Source organism: Bactrocera tryoni, chromosome 3 (assembly GCF_016617805.1).
Source record: "Bactrocera tryoni isolate S06 chromosome 3, CSIRO_BtryS06_freeze2, whole genome shotgun sequence".
Classification (NCBI taxonomy): domain Eukaryota; kingdom Metazoa; phylum Arthropoda; class Insecta; order Diptera; family Tephritidae; genus Bactrocera; species Bactrocera tryoni.
In genome coordinates, this window is record NC_052501.1 from 73,285,893 (window position 1) to 73,300,615 (window position 14,723).

The following is a 14,723-nucleotide window of genomic DNA, read 5'->3' on the forward strand; positions in this document are numbered from 1 at the left end:
TACAAGGTCGGGGAAGCTAATTTAACTTCTAATCGAAAAATTTCAAAAATTTTAAAATTCGAAGCATTTCTACTATGACTGTTATAAGACCGACTTGTGAAAGCATTATCTCCCACCTATTTTATTCTGATTTTCCGAGTTTAACTTTGTGATTTTGACACTCTTTTCAAAAAAATCTATATATGTATGTATATATACTATAGTATGTATGTATATATTTAGTGTTCGCAAATCAAATTAATTTCTGATCAATATTTCTTAAAAGTAAATAAAGCCATATTTTTATTTACCAATCACATAGTGTTATTAGCAGCACTTAAAAAATTCTTGAATATTTTTTTTTATTACAGCATTCAGTCGAAAACTTAGCGAAGCGTTTCAAGCACCTTTGCATTACAGCTACGACGACAAACATTTGTATATACCTAAACAAAATTCTCGACTTAAGTATGTATACTTGCTAGCCAATGCATTTTGCATTATTTGGGTAACTTTTGTGAGTTTACAAAAAATATAATAAGCTAATTCGTTCTGAAGTTTCAATTCTTTGTCAGCATTAAAATAAGCAACGCTTAAAGCACACAGTCCTCATGGCGCAAAATGAGGCATTTCTCGGCATCACAGCTGTAAAACATTTGAATCGGAAGATGCAAGACCGCTGCGGCTAAAACAAAGCTTTTCTACCGTAGTTCATAACTTCAAAATAAAGCCGACACGATCTCTGCATATTGAAAAAGTAGTGGTAATAGACGATTAACATTTCCTGCACTGCAGTCAATTACCGTTCTGCACTTAGCGGTCAACAATGACACATTTTAAATAACCTTAAGATATTTAGTGCCAATATGCCATGCAACAAGCGTCGGCCTAGTCAAAAATGACGAGTTTCTGCTAATGCTGTTGAACTATGCAGCGCAACTGCTTCAACATGAGCGAGTCTTTTCCAAACTGTAAACAGATATCAGTCGCATTTACTTTGCCGCCAGTTGTACTATTAATCCTCAGTAGACCAACAAACGTGATGGTTATGATGGCCTACGCGGTGACTGTCATGACACGACCCACGAATGCACAATTCCTGGAAGCAGACATAAATATTTAATAGAAAATTAGTTCAAGAAACATTTTTACAAATACTATGTATATATATTTATATATATATGTATGTATATGTGTGGATATATAAACAAACATGAGGTGTGCGTTATTTCTCAATTTTTTTTTTTTTTTTGAAAACCTCTGCTGAAGTTTAAATGTTTGCCCTAAAATTAATGATGCAACGTAAACAAGCTCTGTATTTTCAACTTCCCATGCCTGATACATTTTGTACGGTTAAGGTTTAATTTTATTATTTCATTAAATAATAATAATTGTATACATATAACCTCCTATTTTTTTTTTATATTTGGCATTGACGAAGAAAATCTACAAGTTTGAAAACGTGATTTTCTAGTACAAAATGAAGTTTAAATGTTTGCCCTAAAATTAATGATTCAACGTAAACAAGCTCTGTATTTTCAACTTAGATCCCATGCCTGATACATTTTGTACGGTTAAGGTTTAATTTTATTATTTCATTAAATAATAATAATATTTCTTTTTCCATGTATACATATAACCTCGTATTTTTTTATATTTGGCATTGACGAAGAAAATCTACAAGTTTGAAAACGTGATTTTCTAGTACAAAATTTTCCATAGTTCCAAAAATAGTAACGTATTGATTTTTCCATACAATTTTTTTCAAAGTTATACGCAGTTAAACTTGTACACCAAATGTGCTGAGCATTCATATAAGTGATTAATGCATTCTGCGTTGCTCATACGACATGGTGTACTTATCAGTATATTGGATACATAACTTTAGTTGCGTATAACTTTAAGCGCTGTTTTCACAATGTTTGGGTACCATCTGGCTCGGTAGAATTCTGCCGCTACAACAACTTAATAATCACTGGTTAGCAGCCATCTGTCAGTTAAGTTTTGGTTAACTTAGCCAAATTTCGGTAAATAACACTTTTTAACCAAAACTTTTTTAATAGGCAAATGGCTGCTAACCAGACCTTGAGGAAACGGACTCAGCTAAAAGGAAAATCATGATGATCTTTTTTGTAGAGTGGAATATGTTTTTAGAATACCACTTATAGGCAAGGTTCACATTGAAAAAAAAAAGATAAATAGCTTTTTTACGTCAGATCCTTGTTTTTATGGCAAGCGACTTCAGATAGCATTTGCAAAAATAAAAAAAATCAACTTGAAATATAACGGACACTCTAATATGCTTAGATACATATGTACATACTCGTATGCCTCTGTGTTAACTTACTGTTCTCGCCTGGTGATAGCGTGATATGTATATCCTCTCGACTCAAAATGGGTTCTGCAACAAGTATTTGAAAAAAAAAGTGTTCTTCATAAATAACTGTTGATATGGTTAGGTTTGTTTTTTTTTGAAGGCAGCAAAAGCAGGCAAAGAACAATGGCATAGAAAACGCAATTCAAACGCAATTTTCGCATAAGTCTTAAGTTTCATTTTTAATTTATTGTTGCAGTTTTTACACTTACATACATAATATTAGTATTAATATTGGTAGTAAAGGTTATATAATTAAATTTGTTGCAATTAACTAATTAAAAAAATAAAAACATTTTCGTAACGAAATATTAAAAAAAAGGCTAAAACAAAAAAATGTTAAAATATTATAAAAAAAGGTTTACAAAAAAAATTAAATACACAAACATGCTGGTTGCACGCTCTTTAACAACAGCTGAAGTATCCATAAGGGTATGCTTACTTGTTGAGTCCTTCTGTAACTATTGATGTGTCGACTTGAACTAACATAAAAGTACCGCCTAAACGTTAGACTTATTTCACATAATTTAAAATGACTATAATTACTATAAATATTTATATGTATATGTAAAGTATTTTATTTTTCTTTATAATAATTAATGCACACGAACGTAAAAGTAGCTTTATAGAGCACTTTAGCTTTACTTTTTTATTTTATAATGTGTAAATTAACTACATACATATAAGCACGTCATTTAAGTATTCAAAAAAAATAGTATTTTAAAATATAATATATCTACTGCTTACAGATTTTTTAAACACATTTTTACTCTTCTTAATAACGCAAACACTTTTTATACTTGTTTTTTGTTTTTTTTTTTTAATTATCACAGCTTCTAGTTACTATTTTTTATTGTTTAAGAATTTTTTGCGTATGTATGTATATAAGTATATACATATGTACATATGTGTATAAGAATCACATGCAGTTAAAGAAGTTTTTGACTGTTCGTTGAGCAAATGATTGGATAAATAATCTTAATTAGATAAAGGGAGTTTTTATTAGCAAGTACGAATAGGCACTTTAGTAACTCATTGTAAAAAAACATTAAGATTTAATGTACAAGTTTTTTGACATTTTTAGAACAAATAATAATAGTTTTGTAGAAAAATTGTCATAAATTAAACAGTTTAATACAGGACAGAAAATTTTTAATAAAAAAATAAAAAAATTTAAAAAAAAATAAAAAAAAAAAAAACTAAAAAAAAAATTTAATAAAAACATTGTAAAAATTTAATTTTAATACAAAAAACTTAATAAAAAATTTAAAAAATTTTTAATAAATACATTGTAAAATAAATGTAATAAACAAAATTTTAATAAAATAAAATTAATACAAAACAAATTTTTATTTAAAAAAATTTATTATGAAAAAAAAATTTATTATGAAAAAAAAAATTTATTTAAAAAAAATTTATTAAAAAAAATTTGAATTAGAAATTTAAAAAATATTTTTTAAGAACTGAATTAAAAATAGAAAAATTAATTTTTAATGGCAAAATAGGTGTACAAATTTTAAAATTTAATTTTTTAGTTCAAAAATACATAGTACATAGCAATTAAAAAGAGAAATTTGCATATTTAACGCCAAAATTTGAATTAAAGTATTTTTATATGCACAAATTGTATTAATAACAGAAATTTAAACCTTTAATCCCAAAATTACATAAACATACATATGTACATACATACATACATATGTGTAGTGAGCAGGATTGTAAATCTTTTAATTAAAACATTTTGGATTAGAAATTGAAAAAATATTTTTTAATCCCAAATTCGAAATTAGAATAGACCAAAACCTGGGTAAGAAATTGAAAAATTAAGTTTTTAAATAAAAAAATCGCAATTAAAAAGTGTTTTTTGAATATTTAATCACAAAATTATAAGTAAAATATTTTTGAATGCACAACTGGTACAAACAATTTAAAATAAAATGAAAATTGAGTCCTTAATCTCAAAATTAGAATTGCAAAATTTTGAATTTGAATTTTGGTAGTGAAAAATAATGTTTTTTTTTTTTTTGCAAAATTTACATGATTCTAACTGAAAAACTGTAATTAAGGAAATTATTGATATTTTATTAAAAATAATTTTTCATTTTCAAAAACTAACCAAAAATTATAGAATATTAAATTTAAAAATTTCTAACTGAAAACTTGGCATTCGAAAACACAAGTTTTTAAAAGCTAGCCAAAAAAAATTGAATTTAAAATTCGAAATTTTCGTTCGAAAAAGCAATTTTTTAAATTCTTTATTATAGACTTGGCATTAATTTTTTTTTTATTTTTTATGTGGCATTTAAAATTTTTTTGTTATAATTAACAACTAAATTAATTTTTTTCAATAAATTTTTGCAATTAACAATTTATTTTTAAATCCGATATTTGGTATTAGAAATTTTAAGATCATTTTTAATTAAGATTTTCGGGATTACAAAATAAAAAAAAAATAATTTAGATATTAACGCAATTTTTAACTGAAAACTTGGCATTCGAAAAGACATTTTTTTAATTATTTATTGTAAACTTGGCATGCCTTTTTTCAATGCGGTATTTAGAATTATTATTATTTTTTTATTTTGAAATCGATTTTTGGGATTAGAAATTCATTTTTCATTTTAAAATCCATTGTTTGAGATTAGAAATTTGAAAATTATTTTTAATTAAGACTTTCGGGATTACAAAATAAAAAATAATAATTTAAATATTAACGCAATTGCGGTTTTAACGCATGAATTGCAACCCTGCTGTTGATTGTTTATGTAAGAATTGTAAACACATTCACTATTTTAAAACATTTATGCAGCTCATTAAACAAAAAAAATTAATAAGATTTAATATAAAAAAAATTTACTTAAATATTTTGCTCTTATTGTAGAAGTCGTTTAAACGTGTATACGAGCATTTTAACTGCATGCAAAGCAACAACAATGAAATACAAACATTTAAACGCATAAAACTGTGCTTAATTGTAACGGCCTTATATATAAGTAAACAAGTAACTAATGCATTTGGTTTATAGATTAGCATAAAATATATAAGTAAATACAAACTTAGTGGCTAAGTAATAATTTAGCATTGTGTCCATAAAAAGTATGCAACACGTAACAATAATTATAAAAAAAAGACATTTAATAATAATAAAAACGCCATGCAAGCCATGCAGTGTTATTCCGCAGCTACGGTGTGTGCAGCAGAAGTTGGCGAATTGCCCGCTGATGCGGTGCTCGCGCCATGCGCTATTGCAGTTGGAGTCGCAGCGGTCAAGGCCGCCGCTGCAGCAGCTGCAGTCGCCGATGCCGATGCGCCACCGGCTGCCGTTGCTGCGGGCAGCGGCTGTGGCATGACTGCGGCTGCTGCTGCAGCGCTGCCGCTGCCGCTGCCACCAGCTGTGGGCACAATGCGTATCGTACCGGGTATGATGCGCACACATTCGCACGCCTCGCATATGTTCAGCTGTGGATGATTGAGGAATGTACACATGGAGCAGGGCCAGCGTTCGAGCGGTTCATAGTCGTCACCGCCATCGGTATTCGAATCAGAGTAGTCCTCCTCGTCGGTTGATGGCAGCTGATATGGTTGCGGTTGGCCGACATAGTTCACGCGTTGCGTTGGTGGCGTTTGCTGCAAGCGCGGTGAGTTGGGTGTGCCTACAGCGCTACTGTGTCCACTACCAATAACACCAACAATGCCGGCGGTGCTACCGACACTGCCAGGCGTGTTGTATTGTTGCTGCTGGAAATCTACTTCAGTTGGCTGGTATTGTTGGTAGGGACTTTGCGGTTGTTGTTGTGGTGGTGGCGGTCGTGGTGGCCGTTGCCACCGTGGGAATGCTTGTTGTTGTTGCTGTTGCTGCTGCTGCTGTTGTTGTTTCAGTCGCTCGTCTTCGCTTAGCTGACCTGAGGGTTAAGTGAACGCAATTCTATTGTAAATAAATTGTTTTTAGGCATGTGTTTAGCTGGTATAAATTACCGTAACGTCTGATATTTTCGATTTCATTCAATGTTTGTTGACAGTCAGTGCGTAATCTTTCTATTTCATAATCCAGTCTCTCAGATTCGCCGGGATTCAAGGGTTCGGTTAGCATTTTGACCTCTTCCTCGACATTGCCAAGCTTATTTTTGTTTTCCCGCAGTGCCGAGGCCAACTTGTCACGCCGCGCCTTCTGACGCTTTATGGTCTCGATGAAAGCTGTAAAAGAGGAACAGAACTTTACTAAGTGTTAATGAAATTATGCACACAAATATATGTAGATTTAAAAAATATTGAACACCGAACTCATTCCAAAATACCTAATTTTTAGCGAAAGGGTTGAATGGTTGTCTTAAAATACCCTGAGGTATGAAAGAGAGTTGGTAGTACATATACTATGTATATACTGAGCAAATATGAAGAGAAAGCTAAGGGATAGATATATGAGGACAAAAAGGCGTTATTTAAAACTTTGGAGATGGTTTTTAAATATCCTGAGGTATAAAAGAGAGTATTCTAAGCTAACTTGCAGTCAAACCAACACCTATTGCATACGAAGAGCTCGAGTTGCCCCGAGAAACTAAAGTGACCCTTGCGTAGCTTCGTTCTGGAGAGTTCTTAGTTCTGAGTTTGTATGACAGCTATATGGTATAGTTTTGTGATATCGGAAGTTTCGGCAAATGAGCAGCTTCCTGATGAGAAGTAGACGTTCAGATCAATATCTCAAAAACTGAGGGACTAGTGCGGATATATACATACGGGTATTAGAAACTTCTTGTCAAATTTAATATACACTGTTCAGGGTGTAATAATAATAAAACACAATTTTAGTCATTTTGGACTATAAGAAAAGCCATTTCTAGGTTAATATACACTTGTAGGGTGCCAAATTGGGTTTTTGAACATAAGATTGCAGTCCGTCACTAGCATTTGCGACACAAATTTAAACAAAATTCTACGACGAAAATTAGAATTTATTACTCGCAAAACATGGCCAGCAGTAAAAGTTTAATTATAGCAAAAGAAATCTCGAATTTTTCTATATTTATTTTTTTTATTAATTTTGTTTTATAAAAAGATTAATATATATTTATATTAAGTCCACTTGATTGGCGCTAATTTTTATTTATGAGTATGAGCGCTTTCAATATGATTGCACGAGCCGAAAGCCATTGACGTTAAACACTCGGCTCACTCCATTGAAGCGCGCCCCGCCCACATAGGCGCTATAAAAAAATTTAGTTGTGTCGGACAAGTCGTAAAGCATCAAATCCACATACAAATGAAATGCGAAGGAAATTAATTGCTAATCCGCTAAACTGCTGCAAAATAATAATAAAAAATAAAAAAACAATAATACTAAAATGCAAACAAATTAAATTTTAAGCTTTAATATTGTACATTATAGAAAAGCCATCGAAAGTGGGAATTCTTGAGAAAGTACAATCGTAAATCTTATTTTATAAAGTCTTTTCTTCAGCTGTCGCGTTTTTTGTTTATTTGTAAGCGCTTTATTTTTGGCATTGCGAAAATAGGTATTCATAAAAAAACCAAAAAGCATAAAAACACAAACAAAAATCATAAAATAATAACAAAAGAAATTCGCAATGTTTAACAAATTAATAAACATTCTTGCACATTTTTATCTGAGTTCTAATAATAATTTAATGGCGTTGAATTGGAAACATTGTTGCTTATAGCTATGAAGAGCGCCGAATGAGCGGATTCTTTCAATAGACCAGCGTCGAACGGATGTTGGATAAAATATTATTTTGAAAATAAAGTGTTCGGCAATAAAAATAGTTATTAATTTTATTTGCTTAGCTCAAGTGATAATAAAATAATAAAAAAAACACGAATAAATCGTATAAATGCTTTCATGTGAGGGTGGTCCTCAATTATGCGGAACAAATTTTATTTCAATAAAAGTTGAATAGCTTTAATAGAAAATGCAAAAACTTTTTCATCGAGCTACCTAGTTCTGCCCGGATTGAAAAGCCAGCAAACAGATCGATCATGTTGTGATAGATGGAAGACACGTCTTCAGTGTTTTAGACCGTCCGAGGTCTTGGCATTAATAGAGGCGTGAGTACGAAGGGCTTGATAAACTGACGTGCAGGAGTAATGCTCGAAAATTCTGTGAAAATATGCGGCGACTAACAGAATGTTTCAGGACCGGAGCATATTCCTGTAGAGTCCCAGAGGTGATTGACAGCGGCTACGCTGACTAGGTCATGTCGTTTGAATTGATGAAAACACTCCAGCTCTAAGAGTATTCGACGCAGAACCCACCGGGGGAAGCAGAGGAAGAGGAAGACCTTCAAGACCAGGTGGAGAAGGATTTGGCTACACTTGCAATCTCTAATTGGAGCCAAACAGCGAAAAAGAGGAACGACTGGCCACCAATCCCGATTTTCACAAGAAAATTTTGTGCAATAAAGCTCACTTTTGGTTGAATGTTGAGACGCTATTACATCCTCAAAAAGTCAGTGTTTGGTATACTCTATGAGCAAAGGGAACCATTGGTTCATAATTGTTCCAAAATGAAATAGGCCATAATATTACAGTCAAAGGAGAACGCCATAGAGCCACTATTAATGACCTTTCGTGCCTGAATTTGAGGATGTTAATGTGGACACCCTTTGGTTCTAATAAGGCGCTACATCACATGCAGCCGACGGAACAATCAATTTATTGCAGTAAACTTTTGGTGAGCGCATTAACTCGTGTCGAAGCCTCCAAGGTCGTGTGATTTCGCCTTGAAAGAGAATATTCAGCGCATTATTGCTGACATGTGGTCCCAATTGCTGTTATAAGTGGTTGAAGATTGGGCCTCTCGGGTGAAATTTATTTGTTGCAGCAGCGGCGGTCGCTTGGCCGAAATATTTTTTAAGCTGCAATGTCTTTTTTGCGCATAGAAGTCGAAGACATTCTGTATTTTATCATCACTTCTTATCCATGATGCAGTCAAAACTTTTTTCTTGCTCAACGGGAATTGGGCCTTTCTAATATGTATAGACTTTAATACCAAAGTTGTCAATGAATGCAAAACGCTATAACAATCTTCGCCACATTAGGATCCGGATTTTGCGTTTTTCGATTCCAAAATTACCGGCCAGAAAGTTTACAATTTGAAGATTAGGTATCTTTTTGTTACAAGACTGTCTTGCACACTAATTATTTGGAATAAAATGAAAATTGATGCAGTCCTGGCAATCATTTTGTACTTTCACTGTTATTTCCGAAGCTTGGAATAACTAAACTTGTAATTGGAATATTTTGTTTCATTTAATGGGTGTTTAATTAAGTAATTATGAAATAAATCCACTCACATGACGTTGCAAAGGGACTAGATGATCATCAATTAAGTATATTTAATAAGACAAACCGTTAAACCAAAGCCGTCGGGCATTATGACGAAAGAAAGAATATGTAAGTGTATATTTTTCGAACGGCTATTGCGCTAAATATAAAAATTTCATGCTAAATTTAACAACACACCGGAAAGCAAAAAAATAGACGTGTTTTCGCGGGCACCTTTCACATACAAACATACATACATTTGCACAATTTCATAAAATATTAAAACTGCATGCAAAACTATAAGCACGAAGACATACATACTTATAAATATATAGTGTACTACATACAGTTGGGTGTTGCGCTTGTCAATGTGTGACTTTCAAATGAAATATGTATAAATGCTGATATAAATTTTCTTTCAGCGGGTGTCGAGTGTTTGCTGATCGCCGATCAGCGTCATAAACTGCCCACCACTCACAGCGGCATCTCCGCAACGCACATGACAGCTTGTGCCGCCAGCAAGGAGCGGTGAAGGGTGCTCGCCGTTTGGCAAGCGGCGGACGTGAGTTGTGGCTGTAGGGAGTCGCGTGATCAAATGTCAAATATTATGTACGAGAGGGTTTGGTATAAAATAGAAATACATACATAATAATAATAGGGTAGGTGAACTTATGGTTTTAAAAATAATCCACAGTAAGGAGGAAAAAATTTGTCATTATTGGATTAAACCAAAGTTGAAATAATAATAGAAAAAAAAAAAAAAATAGAATAATAATACTGCATAATGCAAAAATAAATAATAATAATAATAATCTTATATACAAATTATAAGGGAAACGGTGGAAAATGATAACCTTAAACGTGCTTATGGCAATCATTTATAAAAAAACGACTTTTATTACAAAAATTCAAGTTCAGTAAAGAACATCAACATAATCGACCTTACTGGGCGTATTATTCGCAACATCATCACCCATCTTGAGATCCAGCATTCATTCTATCGACCAAATAGAGAACGTTCAGCACGCAGTGAAGAAAAAATATAGCAACCGTAGCTGAGGAGTGCATACACGAAGATCATGAAGAGTCGATTCGGCATCGTTCGCAACAACTCGAACTGACTTATGGTACGACTTTGAAGCATTTTCTGTCGAGACCTTAAATTGAAAGCGTACAAAATACAGTTCAGTTCCTGTACAGAAGCTGCTCTGACCTTCCCAAGCGACAACGCGTCACTCTATGGGCTCTTGAAAGTTCCAAGTAGATCCGACGTTTTTGAGCCAAAATTTGTTCAGCGATTAGGTTCACTTTCTTGCTCAATGGGTATGTAAAGAAGCAACATTGCCACATTTGGGACGAAGAGCGACCTAAAGAGATTCAAGAGCTGCTATTTCACACAAAACTCAACGGTTTGGTGTGGTTTGTGAGCCAGTGGAATTATCGGTCTATATTTTTTCAAAAATGATGCCGCTGAGAATGTAAACGTGAATCGCGTCATAATAGCCTAATATCTGATGCCTAAAATTGAAGATCGTGATCCTGGCGACATTTGTTTTCAACAATACGGAGCCACTTCTCACACATCGCATCAATCAGTGGATTTATTGAGAAAACGCTTCGACGAGCAGATAATATCATGTTTTGGGCTGGTCGATTGGCCACCAAGATCGTGTGATATCACATCGTTACACTTTTTCCTGTGAGGATATGTAAAGTCTAAAGTCTATGCGGATAATCCCGCTTCGATGCAAGTTTTGGAGCAAACAGCACGCGTGTCATTCGACAGTTACCAGTAGAAATGTTAGAAAGAGTTATCGAAATTTGAACTCAACGCGGCCAACATTTGATAGAGATAATCTTCAAAAAATAAATGCCACAGAATGTTCTTTCGAATTATAACAAACATTCCCCATTAAATTTGAAGTTTCTGTGTTTTTCTTTAAAAAAGTAGGAGTCTCGAATTTATATCTAAAATAAAAGAGGAGATAAAAACTGTGCTATTATACTATATATAGACTGTTTTTAATCGAAGTGAAAAATTTTAATTCAAAAAAAAAACTAAAAGCAAATAAATGTGGAGAAAAAGTAGTAAGTTTGGCATGTGAATTAAAGATATACTGCAGAAAATCGCCCTGAACTTGAACGCACAGAGAAAATCAGAACGCAGAGCAACATTGTACCGCTAAAAAAAAGGAAAATACAAAACAAACTCTCACGCAACCTGCACACAAACACATACATACATATGTATGTATTCAACAGAAGTAGAAATCTTGACGACATTAAAAATAATAAAACAAAACATGTGCAAACTAGGTGTCAAAAAGTAGAGAAGAATGAAGAAATAATGAATATAAAAAATTACTGCAAAATAATAAAACAATGGCAAAGAAATGATAATAAGATAATTTTGTTTTACATACTTTAAAAACGGAAGTTATAACCATTATCAGTAAAAATAGCAAAAATATGAAATGTGAGTAAGCCATGCCAAAATACGTTAAGATACCTTATAAATAAAAAAGTTTTCCTTACAAGTAATGGGTTTTGAAAGAACAATTTGCATGGTAGCTATATGATACATACAGATAGTGTAGTATAGTATAAAAATACCGAACAAAGATTTTCTCTCAAATATGGTATTTCAACCAAATTTCGTAAGCGGAATCATTGCGAATGTTGTAAAAGGCTTACGGTGATTCCGCTTTATCAAAAACACAAGCCTACGAGTGGTACAAAGCCTTCAAAAACGGTCGAGAGATCGCTGAATGCTTCGTTCGAGATGACCTTCGACCTTTTCAACTGAAGTAAATATTAAAGAAGTGAAGGTTATGTTGCGTCAAGCAAGTGGTAGAGATGTGAAAAGAGAGCTCGACATCTCTCGTGTGGTCCTTTCGAATGGTTTTGATTAATTTTTGGGTATGTAACGCGTTTTTTCGACTCGTCCTGATAAAGCTGATTTTTTCAAAAAATTACGGTACTAGGTCTCTTTGAACATGTTTGATCGTGCGAAATCCGATTCCACATTCATGGAGAGCATTATAACTGCCAATGTAACATGGGTTTATGAGTTTGATATGCAAATGGTTTGAATGGGAGAGGCCAAAACCAAAAACAAAACACTCGGAATTCTTTTATTTCCAAACTAAAAAATTAGTAGAAGATTCCTTTACCTCAATTAAGCCACACTTTGTGTTATTGCTTAGGTCGATATTCCAGTTTATAACAGATTTAAACAGTCGCCGGAAAACCTTCTAAGATTATAATAATTAATAGAGAAGATTGAAGCCATTTTTATATTAGATTGCTTTATATATTTCGAGATTTGGCAAATCTAGTCTTGCAATCTTGCAACTCAGAACTGTATCGTAATAATACGAGCGCTTTCATTGTGTGGTTTCAAAGTGCATCTTGCAATATTCATCTCGGCAAAAAAGAGGAATTGAATCGCGAAAATTTTCGCGCGGTTATTTTTTACAACTCTCGAAGTGGTCGTCCAAAATCAGGTGTTTTTCCAGAATTGATTGATGCTGTACGCAAACTGATATTGCAAGATCGTCATGTGATCTATCGTGAGATTGAGACAACTAGAGGCATTAAGTGGGACCAGCATACATTCAATATTCCATGAACATTTTATTGCAAAAATATTTATCTTGTATCGCACACAATTTGTCAGTCGCTCAAAAAGAAGGCTCATGTCGATTGGGTGAGAGAAATGTGAAAAAAATGATAGCGTTGCTTCGGAACACATTGCGTTAACGTCTGTGTGATGACAAGAAACGTATTACGATCCGGAAATACACGATCAATCGGCCGAATATCGTGGCAAAGGTGAGCCGAAGCCTAAAAAACCATATCAAAGCAGGTCAAAAATCAAGGTTATGTTGACAGTTTTCTTCGATTATCGAGGTGTGGTGCACTCCGCATTCCTTCCGACCGACAAACTGTCAACGAAGCAAATTGTTTGAGTGTTATGAGTCATTTACGCGAAGCTATTTAAAGAGAGGCCGGAATTATGGGCTGACAAATCCAAGTATTGCACCACAATAATGCACCGTGGCAAATTTTCAATCAATATCGTGACGCAACCACCGTATTCGTCTAATTTAGTTCCATGTGACTTCGGGCTATTCAACAACTCTAACGACCGCTCCGGGAAGCTGTTTTGAGTCAATTAAAGAGGTCAACGTTTTTCGACACTGAGAGGCAGTTGAAAGTTGGTTCAAATGCATGGAAAATTGTATAGATCGTAATGAAGAAAATTTGGAAAAACAATTAATCTATTTTCGAGGATTAATATTTGTTATTTTTCTCTAATCCGGGAATATTAAAGTCAACCCTCGTAATGCTTGGGGTTTTGGATATTTCTTTTAGAAGGAATTATATCGTTTACTTCTATAGCTAAATTCGAATTGAATTTAATTCATTTATAATCAGAAAACTTTGATCAAATTAAAACGCAGTACATAACGTATATGTACATACATATGTATAAGCAATCCACTTGAACATATGTATGTACATACAAGTACATATATTTAGATGTCTCTACTTGCTTATGACATGCTTGTAGTATATGCGGAACTAAAATAAATGTAAATATAATAAAAAACACATTTATAGTAAATTCCACTCGGCGTATGTGTTAAAAATACATACATACATACCTATGTACAATATGTCTTTAAAACACGAGTCTAAGCCAAAATGACGTGAGAAACAATGTAAAAAGTATAAATAGATTTTAATACCGATATTATTTGTCGATTGGAGACATTGAAAAGCTAAGTAAATAACAACAGAAAAGTGTAAAATAGAATTGCCCTCACGAATATATACATTACTATATATATATATATATAAGCGTGTATATACGAACCTTAAAATGCTAAATGAACTGATAAGAGCAAGACTTGGTATTGTTGGAAAATGAACGTAACTTTGAAGTTATACAGACTATTGTGATTCGACTTTTTTAATATATTTAGCTAGAATTGAACGATCAGTTATCAGGGGGAGCGTCATGGGAGAGTCTATAGCAGAGAAAATAAGTCTAAAGCACTCAAACCTTAGGAGGGTATTAATTTAT

General features: G+C 33.0%; 1 protein-coding gene across 4 annotated transcripts in view; it reads right to left on the reverse strand.

Annotated features, from left to right (window-relative positions):
- Positions 1-296: 296 nt before the first annotated feature.
- LOC120770854 (formin-J-like) overlaps positions 297-14,723 on the reverse strand; it is a 47,801-nt gene continuing 33,374 nt past the window's right edge. For 2 of the 4 annotated variants that reach the window (XM_040098463.1, XM_040098464.1), the window contains exons 3-4: positions 6,329-6,547; positions 5,227-6,255 (exon numbers count right to left, since the gene is read on the reverse strand). In XM_040098463.1, coding sequence (XP_039954397.1) covers positions 5,525-6,255; positions 6,329-6,547 — 950 coding nt within the window. In that variant the 3' untranslated portion in view covers positions 5,227-5,524. Of the gene's footprint in view, positions 1,079-2,260; positions 2,381-5,226; positions 6,256-6,328; positions 6,548-14,723 lie in introns of those variants that run through there. The other 2 variants (XM_040098466.1, XM_040098465.1) reach the window with 2 other exon arrangements.